General features: G+C 42.9%; 1 protein-coding gene across 6 annotated transcripts in view; it reads right to left on the bottom strand.

Annotated features, from left to right (window-relative positions):
- SEMA3C (semaphorin 3C) overlaps window positions 1-14,603 on the bottom strand; it is a 221,838-nt gene that overhangs the window by 99,894 nt on the left and 107,341 nt on the right. For all 6 annotated transcript variants that reach the window (XM_053256864.1, XM_053256862.1, XM_053256863.1 and 3 more), the window contains one exon: window positions 5,502-5,662. In XM_053256864.1, coding sequence (XP_053112839.1) covers window positions 5,502-5,662 — 161 coding nt within the window. The remainder of the gene's footprint in view (window positions 1-5,501; window positions 5,663-14,603) is intronic.

Genomic DNA, 14,603 nt, shown 5'->3' with positions numbered 1-14,603 from the left:
AGCATCTTGACTCCTTACAACATGTCTCCACCAAAAAACTATATATATTAGGAATTTTCAGTTGTAACATATGACTCCAGTCAACAGTTTACACAAAAATCTGCCAAACATGAAATTTCAGAATGAATTTGTGGGACCTTGGGTAAAACATCTGAGGAATTTTGAAAAAGCAAACACAGTTTTGATAATACTGGTGTACTTTCTCAGGGAGATTCTGCTTACTCTGCATGAAGCCCACAGAACACGGTTAGTCAAATCATGCTGTGAATGTCATTTGTCTGCAGCAGCAGGAAGCAGCCATAGCTCAGTGGTCAAACATCTCCCTTGTATTCAGAAGGTCCCAAGTTCAGCCTGTGATATCTCCAGGTAGGGTAAAAAAATATGTCTGGGATCTAGAGAGTGGCTGCCAGTGAGTACACACAATACTATCTTAAATGCATCAATGCTCTGATACAGTAATATATGGTTGTTTGCCCCTGGACCCCCAAATGAAGACAGACAGACATGTAAGGGATGAAATAGGGTGACACTTTATTAACTATCTACAAAGGATATGCAAATAGCATAGCAACAATTAACTAGAGTGCAGGGGAACCCAAACCCCCCTCAAGGGCATTCAGCCTCCTAGCAAGAACTGTCTGCCCCCATAACTGTTGGGCGAATCAACCAGGCCTGAAAGATGCCAGCAGTGACCTCTGTATAGCATCTGTCTAGCATCTTCCAGTCACACCGTTTACTGTGTCGAAGAGGCCACCACCCAAGTTACACCCACCTCGAGCACCTAAGCTCCGAGTGGGTGAGCCAAGTCGCTACCTACAAATGGTCAATTCCCAGCCATCCTGGGCCAACAAACCCTGAGGGACTGTTCCATGGAGCCACCCTTCACCTAACAAAAGATGCCTCTGGTTGAACACCAATGAATACTCTACCTTACCCAGCCTGTGCTCACCCGCTAGTGTGACCAACTCCTTAACTAACTACTCCCACCCCTAACTTCCCTAAAACTTGCCTCAGTGAGGAGTAGGCAAAAAAATTCCACACCCTGAGCCAATTTGGGTGAAGACAAAAATTCCTACGTAGCCCTGAAGCCACCAGCTAGTCTTTCACTGGGTAATCAGGAGGGTGGGTGGAAGCTGGCAGCCTGGTCAGAAGTGAGCGGGGGAGAAGTGTATGCCACATATACGAATACAGCTCCTGCTCCCCTCAGGGCCAGCATAACCACGTGGCCTCCCCCTTCCTATGAGAAAGGTAGACACACATATGTTCTGCCTTCCAGAGGCCCATGTGAAAACTCTGCCCCACCCAACAGCCATTAGGCATCATGCTGAGAGGCATTCCTCTCATCAGCACTGGATGCCTTCCCAACTGGTGAAGAAACTCCATTCTAAACTAATACTTATAGCATGTGTAGTAAGGGCAATTCAGCTCATGGCATGCACACATCCTTATTGTATGTGGTCAAGCTGGTTGACAAAATATTGCCTGAACTGGCTCTTTGTAGTGGAAAAACCAGGAAGACTGGGAACCAGTGCTGCCACCAGATTTCACCTAAACAATATTGTGAGGCAAATTTGGAGTTGTTGCACTGGGAGCAATATTTGAGGTGTTTTCAAGGGGAGGAGGGAAGAGTTTCAAAAAGGCTAGTGAAATTTCGAGGGAGAAGGTTCATGCAAACTAAAAGAATTAAAAGAGGAAAAAGAGTAGCAAAGTGCAGTTGCTATTTAAAAAATGAACAAGTATTGGACCACATAACTGTTCTACATGGCTATTGGACATAGTACAACTTGTAGCAATCTAATGTCTAGCAATAGTGCAACCTGCCAGAAATGTACAGCACTACATCCTCCCCCCATAGAATGGATTTTCATGTACTATGTTTTCAAGTATATTTTCATGGAACTCTCAAGTGTAAGGTAGCAGTTATTTTCACTTTGGTTCAGTCTGGTATGTTTTAGTAAATCCATTCTACACAGAGGATTCCACATAAAATAAATACCTCACTTTTCTACATAAAGTTAGCATTGTCAGTATGAAAACGTGCATTCCAATCAGATGTTAAATGAGGATTAGTGAGTGCGGTAAGGAGGACTTGGATCTGGTTGTTCCAGATATCAGATTACATTATAGCCTGGAGCAGTACATTTTAACACAGAAAGCCAAGAACAAAGAAGAAGCCAAACACCGTATGATGAGAACAGTTTTAGTGCAGAGGAGACATCAGGGGAAAGTGTCATATGATTGCTTTACTATATTTAGAGGGAGGGAATATGAGCATATGAAGCTCCTTTATACTGAGTCACACCACTAGTCTATCTGGACTACATTGAACTGCTACATTGACAATGTAGCAGTTCTCCCAGGTTTCATTGACAATGTCTATATTGACAATGTAGTGGAATTTCCCAGGCTACATTGGCAATGTCTATATTGACAATGTAGCAGTTCTCCCAGGTTTCAGCCAGGGGTTTTTCCTAGGCAGAATTGAACCCGGATTCTTCTGTGTGTAAAGCATATGCTCTGCTACTGAACGAGAGGTCCTCACTTGAACATTTTGGCTCTTCCCTTAGAGACCATATCTCTGTCCCAAGCTGGGACCTAAAGTTCCAAGAGAGGATTCTATCACAAACAACACAAGCACACTGAGTTCAAATCAAAGTACACAGAAAATTAATCTCAGTAGTTGTTCCATAGTAACACCAGAGACAATATGGCATGATAACTGCATCCAGTTTCGATAAGGGAACCCAGGTTCTAATCCCTTCTCATCTGCAACTTTCTATGGATGGTCTTGGGCCAATCACTTTCTGCCTAGCCCAATAAGTAAACAGGGCCTTTTTCACCCGCGGGTCTGCTCCAACCTGCTTTGAGCCTACTATGCAACTTTTGGATGGAAGCACCTTTTTATTTCTCCAGTGGTGCAATCCAACTCAAAACCAATTGAAGTTTTGCAATTGCTTTTCCTGGGACCTGGATTGCTTTCTTTGTTTGCCCCAGACAAATCAAGTTGCATAACTCCTTGATGTTTATTTAGTTTAATGTGTCTTGTTAGTCACCCTTGTAACTACATTAATAATAGGAATACAGTTAATGATATCTGTTAGTAATAGGGGTTGACATTCAGTGCAGGCAATTCTGAACTGCCCGCACAGCTGTTGATGTTTAAAACAATGTCTTCAGGGCTGTTCCACTATTACTTAAGCTGCACAATCACAGTCACACAATGCTTATTTCCAATGGACATGGCATTGTACAACTGTGATTTTACAGTTTCAAGTAGTAGTAGAACAGCCCTGTTTTAAATGCCCGCAGAAGTACGGGCAATTCAGAACTGGGTGCTTTAGCCTGTGCTGAATGTCAGCCACTAAATAAATAACAGGAAATTGGTTTCATCTAGGGATGTGCAAATAGGTTCAATGTTGAAGGTGTTTGACATTGAATCAGTTCAGTTCGACTGTTTGGGGCCGAACCCAACCACCCCCTGTTCAGTCCGACCCCAGACCGAACCCCGCCCCCCGCGGTTCATGAGGTGTTTTTTTGTTTTTGTTTTTTTTAAAAAAACCAAAAAACTTATATACATTTCCAATATAATCTTAACTGGAAATCTCAAAGATTGTATTCTATCTCTATTGCTCATAAAACTCTCAACGCTCTTCTGCAATTCTACTATTCCAAAGGAGGCCAGTATATACCTATGGCTCTCCAAGTTTCTCGAGCAAAGATTGTAGCTCAATTACTTTATGGCATCCCACTTTGGATTCAGGGAGTAACATCAGAGATGGAAACAGTTCAATCATTTGTACAAAGATAGGGCTATCTTTGGGGTACCCAGATGTGTACCTCATTCAGCATTATGTTTGGAATCTGGATCCCTTACTATTTTTTATAAAAGCATGGGAACTTACTTTCACCAGATGGATTAAACTTTGCTTGGATATTCAGGAGCCCTCCTATTTTTGGTTTCTATGGAGAGACTCCTTTCCTAGCCCTTGGCTGTCATATGTCAACAACAAAATATTGCAAACAGTTCTGTCTCCTTCTGAAATTTTACTCATGGGCAGAGACGTAACTATAGGGGGGGCAGGGGGGGCATGTGCCCCGGGCGCCATCTTTTCTGGTCACATGGGGGGCACCGCCATGACCAAATTTTTTTTTTAAAAATTAAATTTTTGTTAATACAAATGTTTCCTGCTCAGTGCAGCAGCACTGCAGCAGTCAAGGGAGCGCGTCGGTGCCCCCTTCCCCATGAGCGGTCCCTTCCACGCCGCCTGCGCCCCCCCCCATTGCTTTGCTGGCGCCTGGCGGCCAGTCAGTGGCCTGGCTTGGCGGCAGCGGTGGGCGCTTGTGAGGAAAAACCTAAGTATAATGTAGTATGTTGGGGGGGCGATGGGGGGCACAGTGGGGGGGGGGCCATTTCAGTGCTTGCCCCGGGCGCTGTTTTCCCTAGTTACGCCTCTGCTCATGGGAAATGAGAAGGCGAAGATTACACTTATACAACGCCTTCATGACATTGAGCACCAGAATCTTGTTTCTAGAGGAAATAGGACCTGCTCTCCTCTATTTTTTGGTATCATGTCCCCTTCAGGGAATAGAGGTGCTAAATATTTAGCTTCCTTACACTTTTTAAAGTTTAGGATTGCTTTCACTAGGGCCCGTATGAATGTGCTGCCTTCAGCCCTTTTGGAAAAAAGATTTAATAGGGGATCGTCAGATTTTGGCCTATGCCCTTGTGGTGCAGGCCTCCCTGAAACAGTTTCCTCATGTGCTGTTATATTGCTCCCTGTATTCTGAGACTAGGAAAGAACTCATATTCCCTCTGTTAGAGCAATTCCCAGGAAGAGCTGATGCCTTTTATTTGAATTTTTGTCTTGAGGATCAAGATAATGAGGTTACTAAGGTGGCGGCGAAATTCTTTTATGTCACTATTAGACTAAGATTCTGTTTAAGATCTAATTCTAAGGAGCTATTGTTTTGTCCTGATAATTATGTATTATATTACTGCTGGCATATTTTGCTTTTAATCTTGTTTTAATGTTTGTATGTTCTCTGTATGGCCTATGGCTGTAATAAATTGATTGACTGACTGACTGATTGATTGATTGATAGATAAAAAAACCTTACTCCATCTGGAGAAGTCGTCTGAGGCAGCGGCAGCGGCAGAGGTGGGGTGGGGTGTGTGCAGAGGTTTCCCCTCTCCAGCTGACCGCTCTTACATAAGAAATCGGCTGGTCCTTCGGGGAGGTGGGGGATCCATGCCACTTTGCTATGAGAGTTGAAGCTCTGATTTGGGTGGGATACTACTGGGGTGGAGGAGGAACTGAAAAACTCATATTTCCTGACTCTGAAAGTAGTATTTGTTTGAACATATTGTTCTGCTACAATTACAAGCAGCAATTGTTTCAGTGAAGAAGTGTTCCTGGAACATTGCCTGTCAATGGGATACTACCCCGCCCCTCTTTAAAAGTAAAATGATCCTGGATTCCTAAAGTACTTTGTGAACTTACACTCAGAGGGTCCTGGCTTATATTATTGATATTCAAAGACAGAATGTGGTCTTTGCTGCCGACATAGATCCGGTCCTGATCTTCATCCATCACTAAGATCCTGTAGTCTAAGGGGTGATGAGAAAGAGCATAGAACTGAGAGGTCTTGGTTTCCTGCAGCTCTGTAAAAGAAAGAGGAACCACCACTTAGTAAATGCATTCAATTTGCTTGCCTTGGTTGCATAATCACATGTTGATAAAAGAAGCATGAATTCAATAAAATGGCAAAGCTTTCATGAGTCAATCAGCAACTAAAGCAAGAATGAAATAATTTTCCTGTCAGAATCTGAGTGCATCGTTCTTACACTTAAGTAACCAGGCATACTTATTAAGCATCTGGAATAGTTTTATTCATTCATCCAAAGAACCACTGTTGTTTTGATGGAAATTATTATTTACAGCTGTGCCTTTTAAAGCACATCATATATTAAACTAATCAATGAGCACATCACATATCATCATAGGCCAGGATCAATAAAAAGCCACAAAAATACATTTCATCTAATATTACTAAAAATGAATTAGCCAGAATCAATCCAAACCTATTTGTCTGGGCAATCATAGCACAACCTAATGTCTTTTCTGTTTTCTAGATTGGTCTTTTAAAAGCTTTAATGTTTTGCTTTAAAATTCCTCGATTTCAAAAGGTGACTAAAATTAAAAAATGAAATAAAAAGTTTGTACCCAGTGCAAATATGTTAAAGTTACTTAGGAGTGGTATTCAGATTTTCTAGCTCTGTGTAGAATTAGATTGTTACAATTCAGTGTCATACCTACTTCAAGAGCACAATACTGCTGGCTGCTAGTATAGTGGTAAGGACTCAAGGTAGGAACTAACATTTTCATAGTTTTGTACTGAAAGAGAGTAGTTCTAAGGCAGCATTTCCCAAGTGCTGTCCCATGACACACTAGTGATATGCGCTGTGCTAACTCGCTCTGAATCAGTTGCAAAAGTGGGGAAGTTCCCTGCTTTTGCAACTTTCTCACCCAATAATGCACCAGGAAGGAGGTGCCCCCCCCCACTTTCCTATACATGAAGAAGCAAGTCAGCTACAAAAACCAAGAGTTTAAACTCCCATTTTTCCCCAGCTGACTCTTTTTAAATAAAAACATTATATTAAAATAAAAAAGTAATATATTTTAAAACATATGGTGGCTTTGCTGCTGCAAAATGTAAAGCTGCTCTTATGAGTGGCAGTGGGCCCAATATTTTATGATTTTTATTTATTTAATTTTTTAACATACTAGTATACAGCCCACTATCCAAGTCTCTAGGCAGTTTACAACAACAAGGAACCCAAAAGACAAACATTTAAAAATATATATATAGAATTTAAAATTAGAATAATCAATCAAATTCAATGGAAACATCAGCTAAAACCACCAAAACTCCAATTAAAAAGCTTGGCTGAAGAGATGTGTTTTCAGTTGTTTCCTAAAAGCCATCAGGGATGGAGCAGCTCTAATCCCAGCAGGAAGTGTGTTTCACATGCACACATGTGCATGCCTTAGAGGGAACAGTGGGTGAACCAAGAAAGTGTTCTCTTAAATACCTTGGGCCCAAGCCTTTAAGGGCTTTATAGGTAAATAACCAGCCAGGAGAATACCATTAATAAGACAAAGGGAGACAAATATCTCCGGACCCACAGCCCCCAAGGCCAGTCCCCCAGCCCCCAAGGCCAGTCCCCCCGCCCCCAGCTGAGCTGCACTCCCTCCAAGCAGGTTCTCTGTGACTCCCAATTTCTCTCTTGTCAGTCTGGAGGAGAGCAGCTGCAGCAGCAGAGAAAGGAAAAGCAGCAGCTGCTGCCTCTGATTGTTCCTCCTCGTCTTGAGCGAGGGCTGTGCACGGAACCAACTGGCCTGGTTTGGTTCGAGTTCGGACCAGACTCGATCCTGACTGGGCCAGTTTGGCCCAGCACCCCCTCGACACCCCCCCCCAGTTAGGTTCGGTTCACGGGGGATTACAAGGTGTTTTAAAAAATTGTCACTTATCCCCTTCGGGGGAGATACTTGAGGCGGCAGGGGGAGGTCTGCGGTGGTACCCCCACCCTGATTGCAATCTGTAGAATGCTACCACCAGGTTGGTCTCCTGAAGAAACCATATCACTCCTGTTTTGAAGGGACTATACTGGCTGCCTATATGTTTCTGGGCAAAATACAAAGTGCTGGTTACAGGGGCGTATCAAGGTTGAAGTGGGTCCGGAGACAAGATTTTAAAATGGGCCCCTCACTGCATTCCCCTTCTTCTCCTGGCCCCATGTCTCTGCTGCAGAAGAACATTAAGGACACACGTAATATGTAATATAGTGTAGCAGATTAACAGAGGACAGGAGACTACAGTTACAAGGTGTAAACAACAGCAGAACTAAACACAACAGTATCAGCTTTGTGAAATGCAAGAGGGCTATTCATGCTTGCTACCACAAGACCAGCTCTCCTCCCCTTCTGTGGGTTCCAAAGGAAGCTTCTGTTCCAAGCCTAACAATTTTTGAAGGGCTGTAGCATGGTGGGATTTTTTTATTTTTAAAAAACTATGTATCATTTGGGAAAGGCAGTTGAAGGGAAAGGCAAACCAGTTTAAAATTAGCTGCTAGGCTATCTCCACTCTTCCCCAACCCTCAAGTATTGTGAGCCATCCTGGGAGCAAGGAATATTTTTTTTGAGAAATTATTTGGTTGAAAACCAATTGAATTTATTTTCAATAACCACCACCAACGAATCAATCAATAAACCCCCTGCCACCACCCCCTCTTTCCTTTCCACAGATAGGAAAAGGACTCATTGCAAGTTCCAAGGGGAAGAAGATCAGCCCACTCCAACCTTGATATGCCCCTGTAACCAGCACTTTGTATTTTGCCCAGAAACATATAGGTAGCCAGTATAGTCCTTTCAAAACAGGAGTGATATGGTTTCTTCAGGAGACCAACCTGTTGGCAGCATTTTGTTGGAGATGAACTTCCAGTGCATCGACCTTTTGCACCAACTGTCCTAATGACCACTAGGGGCATTGGGAGTAGAGACAGTGAGTAAGGGTCTCCCTATCTGTCCCTACTCTATGACCCCTGAACTTACTCTGCAGCACTTCCTGTGCTGAGTCACAATCCTTCCTTTCCTCCTAGAGAGCAGATGGAAACATCGCTCTCTCTCACCTATCCGTTATGTAGTCCTTTAGATTAGATATAGGTCTTTCCTATCTAAGTGTATTTAACCAATAAATTTTTAGTGTTTAGTCATACAATGATCTCCATGTGTTTTCTCTAAATAGCTGCAATATCCAAACCATCCTCTGCTACCTACTCTGTAATTGGAGTGTGTGCTCATTCCTTAGTGCTCTGCTGATTTACCTATTGTGGGTAAAAATCAACAACCTCTAACACATTCTACACTGATTGCAATTTCCAGACTATATACAAAGCCAGCCCCACATTGAAGTGCATTGCAGAAGTCAAGCCTGGACTACTTGATTCATTAATCAATCAACCTAGGCTGGACAAACTTGATTAATCTAAGTATGCCTTGGGTGGGATGGGGACGCGGTTTGGAAACACTATTCTAAAGTATAGAGTTTTTTTTAAAGAAAAAACACTCTAAGGCAGTTGCCATTTTGTTGTTAAGTTTTGTTGTTCAGCATGAAGTGTTACCACAAGATGATAGCTGATATGCTTTTATTGGGCTCCATTATGAATGTAATACTAGCCATTGTTGGTGCATCAGCAACTGGTCCCAAGTTCCCAACACTGTGTAGTAAGGACAGTGATATCATGCTGCTGTAGATGGGGAGTCCAGTTGATCTTAGCGGATTGACCTTTGCCAGGTATACATATGATGCTGCCAAAGATGTAGTGGTGTGTGCTCTTGTAGATCTAAAATATCAGATTTTCTGGTGTTTTCATAAGCTTTTTTGAAAGACTTGGCCAATGTTGCAACAACTGGGATCAGTTAAATTGGGGTTTAACAACTGGAATCGATAACATGATGTGGCTGGAGAGGGGAGGGTGTCATCTAAACAGCTATTTCCAGAGTTTGCTTGTCTAATGAGAACAAAGTTTTTGCAGACTGTGTAAAACACCACAAAACATTTGGATTCCAGAACTAGATCCTAGTGATGGATCTCTCCCTGCAAAGAAAAAAACAACTCTAGCTGTTAGACACTACAGATTCTGGGTTTTACTTAGTACTACACACTGAATCAATTTTCATGAATGTCAGCAATGTTTCTTAAATAGGAATAGAACATTCCCCGTAATGCTTCTGCAGTCCATAGCATGTTCTCTCTGCCTTACCTTGCTGCCATGTGCCTTCAGGCTTGTATGCATTCACCCTCAAACTCACCCATCCCATTGAATATCATTCTAGTTGTTTGCTATGGAATCGGAAGCTCTTATAATTATTAAACAAGCAAAATTAGCCTCAAGCCATAGTTCAAATAGGCAGATTGTGAGTGAGTGTGGTATGGAAGGAAGCAGATTCAAGCACATGTCATGCCGAAAGTCTTGGAGAACTGGGATGAAGCTGTAGGCAGGACAGGAAAGTTAGCAGAATATACTATTCTCAGGAAAATACATAACCCTAAGGCAAAACGTGGCACGTCTTGTGAAAACCTTTGATGATGCTAAAGGGGTTTAAAGCATTAACACATTTAAAGTAAATAAATGCTCTTACACATTTAAAGTAAGGGCAGAGCAAGGCAGGAAACATTGCCCTTACTCGAAATTTGTTTTGTTTGTCTTCAATAAAGATCACATAGCCAGATTTAATTGGTTTGGTAGCATCATGCTCACTATTTGCTCACTAATTGATGGGCAAATTATATGGAGTAAGACTATCGATTTTTGTTTTTTAAGAAGATGCAAAATTAGCAGCCAATCAGAGAATGGATGGGCCATGAAAATATAAATGTGAGACATCCATAAAATACAAATTTCACTCTTGAAACTGACTGGGCAAAAAACCTACTTTGATTATCCTCAGTGAAGTTCTCACAAGCCAAATCTGATTGACTCTGTTGCATCATGCTCACTATATGCTTACAAATTAGCTGGTATCACTATACACAAGAAGAGTGACCACCAGCTTCTTTTGGAATCAGAGATAAAGGCAGAAGCTAAAGCAGCAGGGAGGCAGAAGTGACCTTGGATTCAACAAGGGTAAGGCAGAGAAAGACAAGCAGAAACCACAGATAAATCAGGCATATGAAAGTAACTAGTGTTAATCTACAACTTTAAAGACTTTCAACGAAGTTCCTATTAATTTTTTTAAAAATCTTTGTTGTATAATTACAGCACTATACATCTGAAAAACAATAATCAAAATTATCACATATAATCCACAGCCCAAAGCATTTTTACTTGCACATACATTGCATTAAGATGATGAAACTTGGAGCTGGAACATCTATATACATATATTTCTCTAAGGTGTACCCTTCGCTAATCCCATGTGTGGCAGCTCTCGCGAGAGTTTGCGAGTTAGCTGCCGGCAGGGGGAGAGGAAAGCAGCAGCGCCAGCAAACAGGCAGGCAAGGTGGGAAACAAAACAGTAATGGGTAGGAGAAAACAGCAGTCGGGGGGGGGTGTTTAGAAAGCGGTGGGTAGGTGGGTGGGTGGGGTCGGTCAGGGAAAGAAAACGGTGGCAGTAGGCAGACGGGGAAAGAAATTGGCAGTGGCAGTCGAGAGGGGGAAACTAGAGGCGCAGATGCTCTGCATCCAGCCCAGCTATGACATGCATATTACTCAAGTGATCATCAAGAGGCATATTGCATGTACGAGTGAGAATCACAGATCGATATTACCCAATTACCTTTTCAGTGTAGTCAGTTTCACACATTGAGCAGCCATCATCAAGTGTACAATAATCAAGTGCAGAGAAATCAAGTGATGCGAGTACATATGTGAATCAGCTCAAGATCACTCACAGCTGTAGACATGAATTTTAACTGTTTAAAATAGCATGAAGGGACATAATTTTTGATCAGTAGTGTTGATGTAAAAGGGGTGAAAACAAAACATGCTAAATGACTGTGCCTTAGAACAGCTGGTCGTGGAACCAATCAGAGAGAAGGCAAACTTGTTCTGAAACCCGAGTTGTGCCCAGGACTGGTGTGAGATGTTAGAATTGTAGAACCATTGGGGATCAGTGCCCATAGTGTGATCCAATTCAGCTTATCTTTATTTATTTGATTTATATACCACCCTTCTAAAAATGGCTCAGGGAGGAGTTTGCCAAGGAAGTCCAACACATATGTATTGGATTTCAGAAGAGGAAACTTCTAAAAAATGAGAATACTGGTTAAAAAGAAGCCGAAAGGGGAAGGTCAGGAGGATTAAATCATTCTAGAAAGCATGGAACTTATTAAGACACAATAATAGAAGCTCAGTGGGCAAAGAAGGAAGAAAGGCACCACCAAGTTCAGGAGGATGCCAGCGTGGCTAAGAAGTAGAGTCAGGGAAGCTATAAAAGGGGAGAATACTTCCTTCAGAAAATTGAGAGAAGAGAAAGGAACATGAACTCTGACAAAACAAATGCAAGGAGACAATAAGGGATGCAAAAAGAGAGTTTGAGGAGCATACAGCTAGAAGTGTCAAGGGGAATAACAAAAACTTCTTTAAATACATCAGAAGCAGAAAAACTTCCAGGAAGGCAGTTGTATGCTTAGATAATGAGTGCATAAAAGGGGTTATTATGGAGGATACAGAGATTGCACAGAAACTGCATGAATTCTCTTCATCTGTCTTGGCAGATGATACTGACCATATACTGCTCCAGATCTGAGCTTCTCAGGCTTGGAGGCTGAAGAACTGGGCTTATCTGAGGTGACAAGAGAGGAATTCCATCATAGCGGGGGAAGGTGTTTGTAGTGGGAGCCAACAACATCTACACAGGCCAAGACCTCACTACAATGGAGATTGTGCCTGCACAGGGGCCCGAAGCTGGCTGCAGGCATGGCCGGTCCTACCTTTGGGAGGTGGGCGGAACAGGTAAAGAAGTGACATGTGTACACCGCCCCCCTCCCCGTGGTTTCTTTCTGGCAAAGATTTTAAAGCATTTTTCCATTTCACCTCACCCCCCCCCCCCGGAATTATTCCTGCCAAATCCCTACTTGTAAAGGGGAATCCTTGACCAAATCCCCTTTACAAATGTGCCCCACAAGCCAGTTCGTGAACAGACTTTGGGGGCTCAATGGTCGGACCAGCCTGGGGGGCAGCTCGATTGAGCCTGAGCCTCCCGGTTCAGTTCAGATTCGAAGTGACCTGGGATTTTCAGTTTTGTGCTCATTCCTACTTGGATTTGATCCAGCAAGGATGTTCTTACATTAGTGCAAAATCTGTGATAGTTCATTCATACCAAGGATATAAAAGTGCCCTACTGCATGCCCTAAAACAAACAGGGGTGTGGGTGGGGGTGTTCCTGTTAATCATTGCATTCCACCCCCACCCCCCTTTCTCTGTTAGTCTTCCCCTTTCCAAGCCAGCTGAGCTTGACCTTAGGGGAATAAGAGGTCCTGAAGGTTACTGCTGAAGATCATGACCCTCAGTGCTATCAGAGCTTGTCACTCCTGCAGAAGCTTCAGCACCAGAAAGCAAACTACTCTCTGAGATACTTCAGAGGACCTCTGCCTTGGAAGCCCCTGTCCTGCCTCAGCTCCAGACCCTCAGAAGAGGAGATATCATCACAATTGGCTGCTCAGGGCTTTCAATTGATTTCCTCCAGAGGAGGGGGAACTCAACACAGAGGCCTCCTCAGGAGTAGGGCCTTCCTAAGCAGACCAGGAAAGGGCATTGCCCCTTCAGAACATAAAAGTTCTTAGTTCCAGCTTGACTGTTGCTAGCTGAACAGCTCCTCTTGAGTTTGGAAACCAGCCTTTGCAAACTGACCTTTCTGTTTGGGTTCTGCGTTGCTGCCTTGGTTCTGCCTTACTGCTTAGTTCCTGCTTTACTGCCTTGTTCCAGCCTGCTGCTTGGTTCTTACATTGCTGTCTGGTTCCTGCCTCTCCCTATGGTCTGCTGGCAGTCCAATCATCAGCTCTGCTGGGGATCAGCCTTTATGAGTGGACACTAGTTTAGACATGCACATGCTCAAAAGGACAGCCCTCACTACCAAATACATTCAAATCAGTGCAGTAACAAAGTATCTGAGGTTCAGTTCCAATCTCTCCAAGTTTTGTTGAACATTAAAAAAAAACCTATCCCTTTCTTCCCCCTAAAAATTTTGCTTTCTTTTCTTTGTAAAACTTAAGATAGTCAGGCCTACAACTTTGATCTTCTGCAAAACAATCCAAGTCGCATGGTTTATGAATCTGGGAATGCAACCAACATATCCAAAGGAAAGCATTAAAGCCCAACATGTAAAATGAGCCATTGGAAAGTTAAGCCTCTTAGCACTTTAGTGAGTAATATTTTTTGCACAGCAATAAAAACAAAGCTCTAGTGTACTCCTTCAGTAAGTAGTTAGCAACCATTCCTTCACAAGGGTTACCTTTGTTCTCCCTGTTAAACAGGTCACTGAGTTTGCTCTTGGGTTTCCCAAGGTGATTAAGTCAATAGCAATAACATTCATAAACACATCTGATCTATAAATGCTGGTTAGACCACTTCTATTACCTTAAACAACAACAGGTGGCAAGAATTTGCTCTCTACAACACCATTCAAAAGCTTCCCCTGAAGGAAAATCAGAGTTTTTAGCCTTCTGGCTTTCAGGTAGGGTTCTGAGGGCCACAGTAGCACAGAGAGGGCATAGGAAACCCATGTTCAGGCCAATCGCCCTTCCGGCATCGGCACCTCCACACCGTGCCCCTTTTCTCCCTCCATATGTGTGGAGACAGCCTATGGTAGGCTGCCCTGCCCTCGCTGCTCAGCAGGCCACCATGTATTCATGGCAACCATTTGAGTGGTTGACATGGCCCCTGTGATTTAAACAGAAAGTAGCAGCAAAGCTGCACAAAGGAAAACAAAAGACTCACAAAGAAAAATAGTAGTAAACGAATCAAGTCCCCTGAACTAAACTAGGTACACCCCTCAATGATAACTGAGTAATAACTGAAAAGAAAACAACAGAGCAAGGGA

Source organism: Hemicordylus capensis, chromosome 5 (genome assembly GCF_027244095.1).
Source record: "Hemicordylus capensis ecotype Gifberg chromosome 5, rHemCap1.1.pri, whole genome shotgun sequence".
NCBI classification, from domain to species: Eukaryota; Metazoa; Chordata; class Lepidosauria; order Squamata; family Cordylidae; genus Hemicordylus; species Hemicordylus capensis.
Note: the sequence above shows the minus strand (reverse complement) of the source record. Positions and strands in the feature narration are given on the sequence as shown.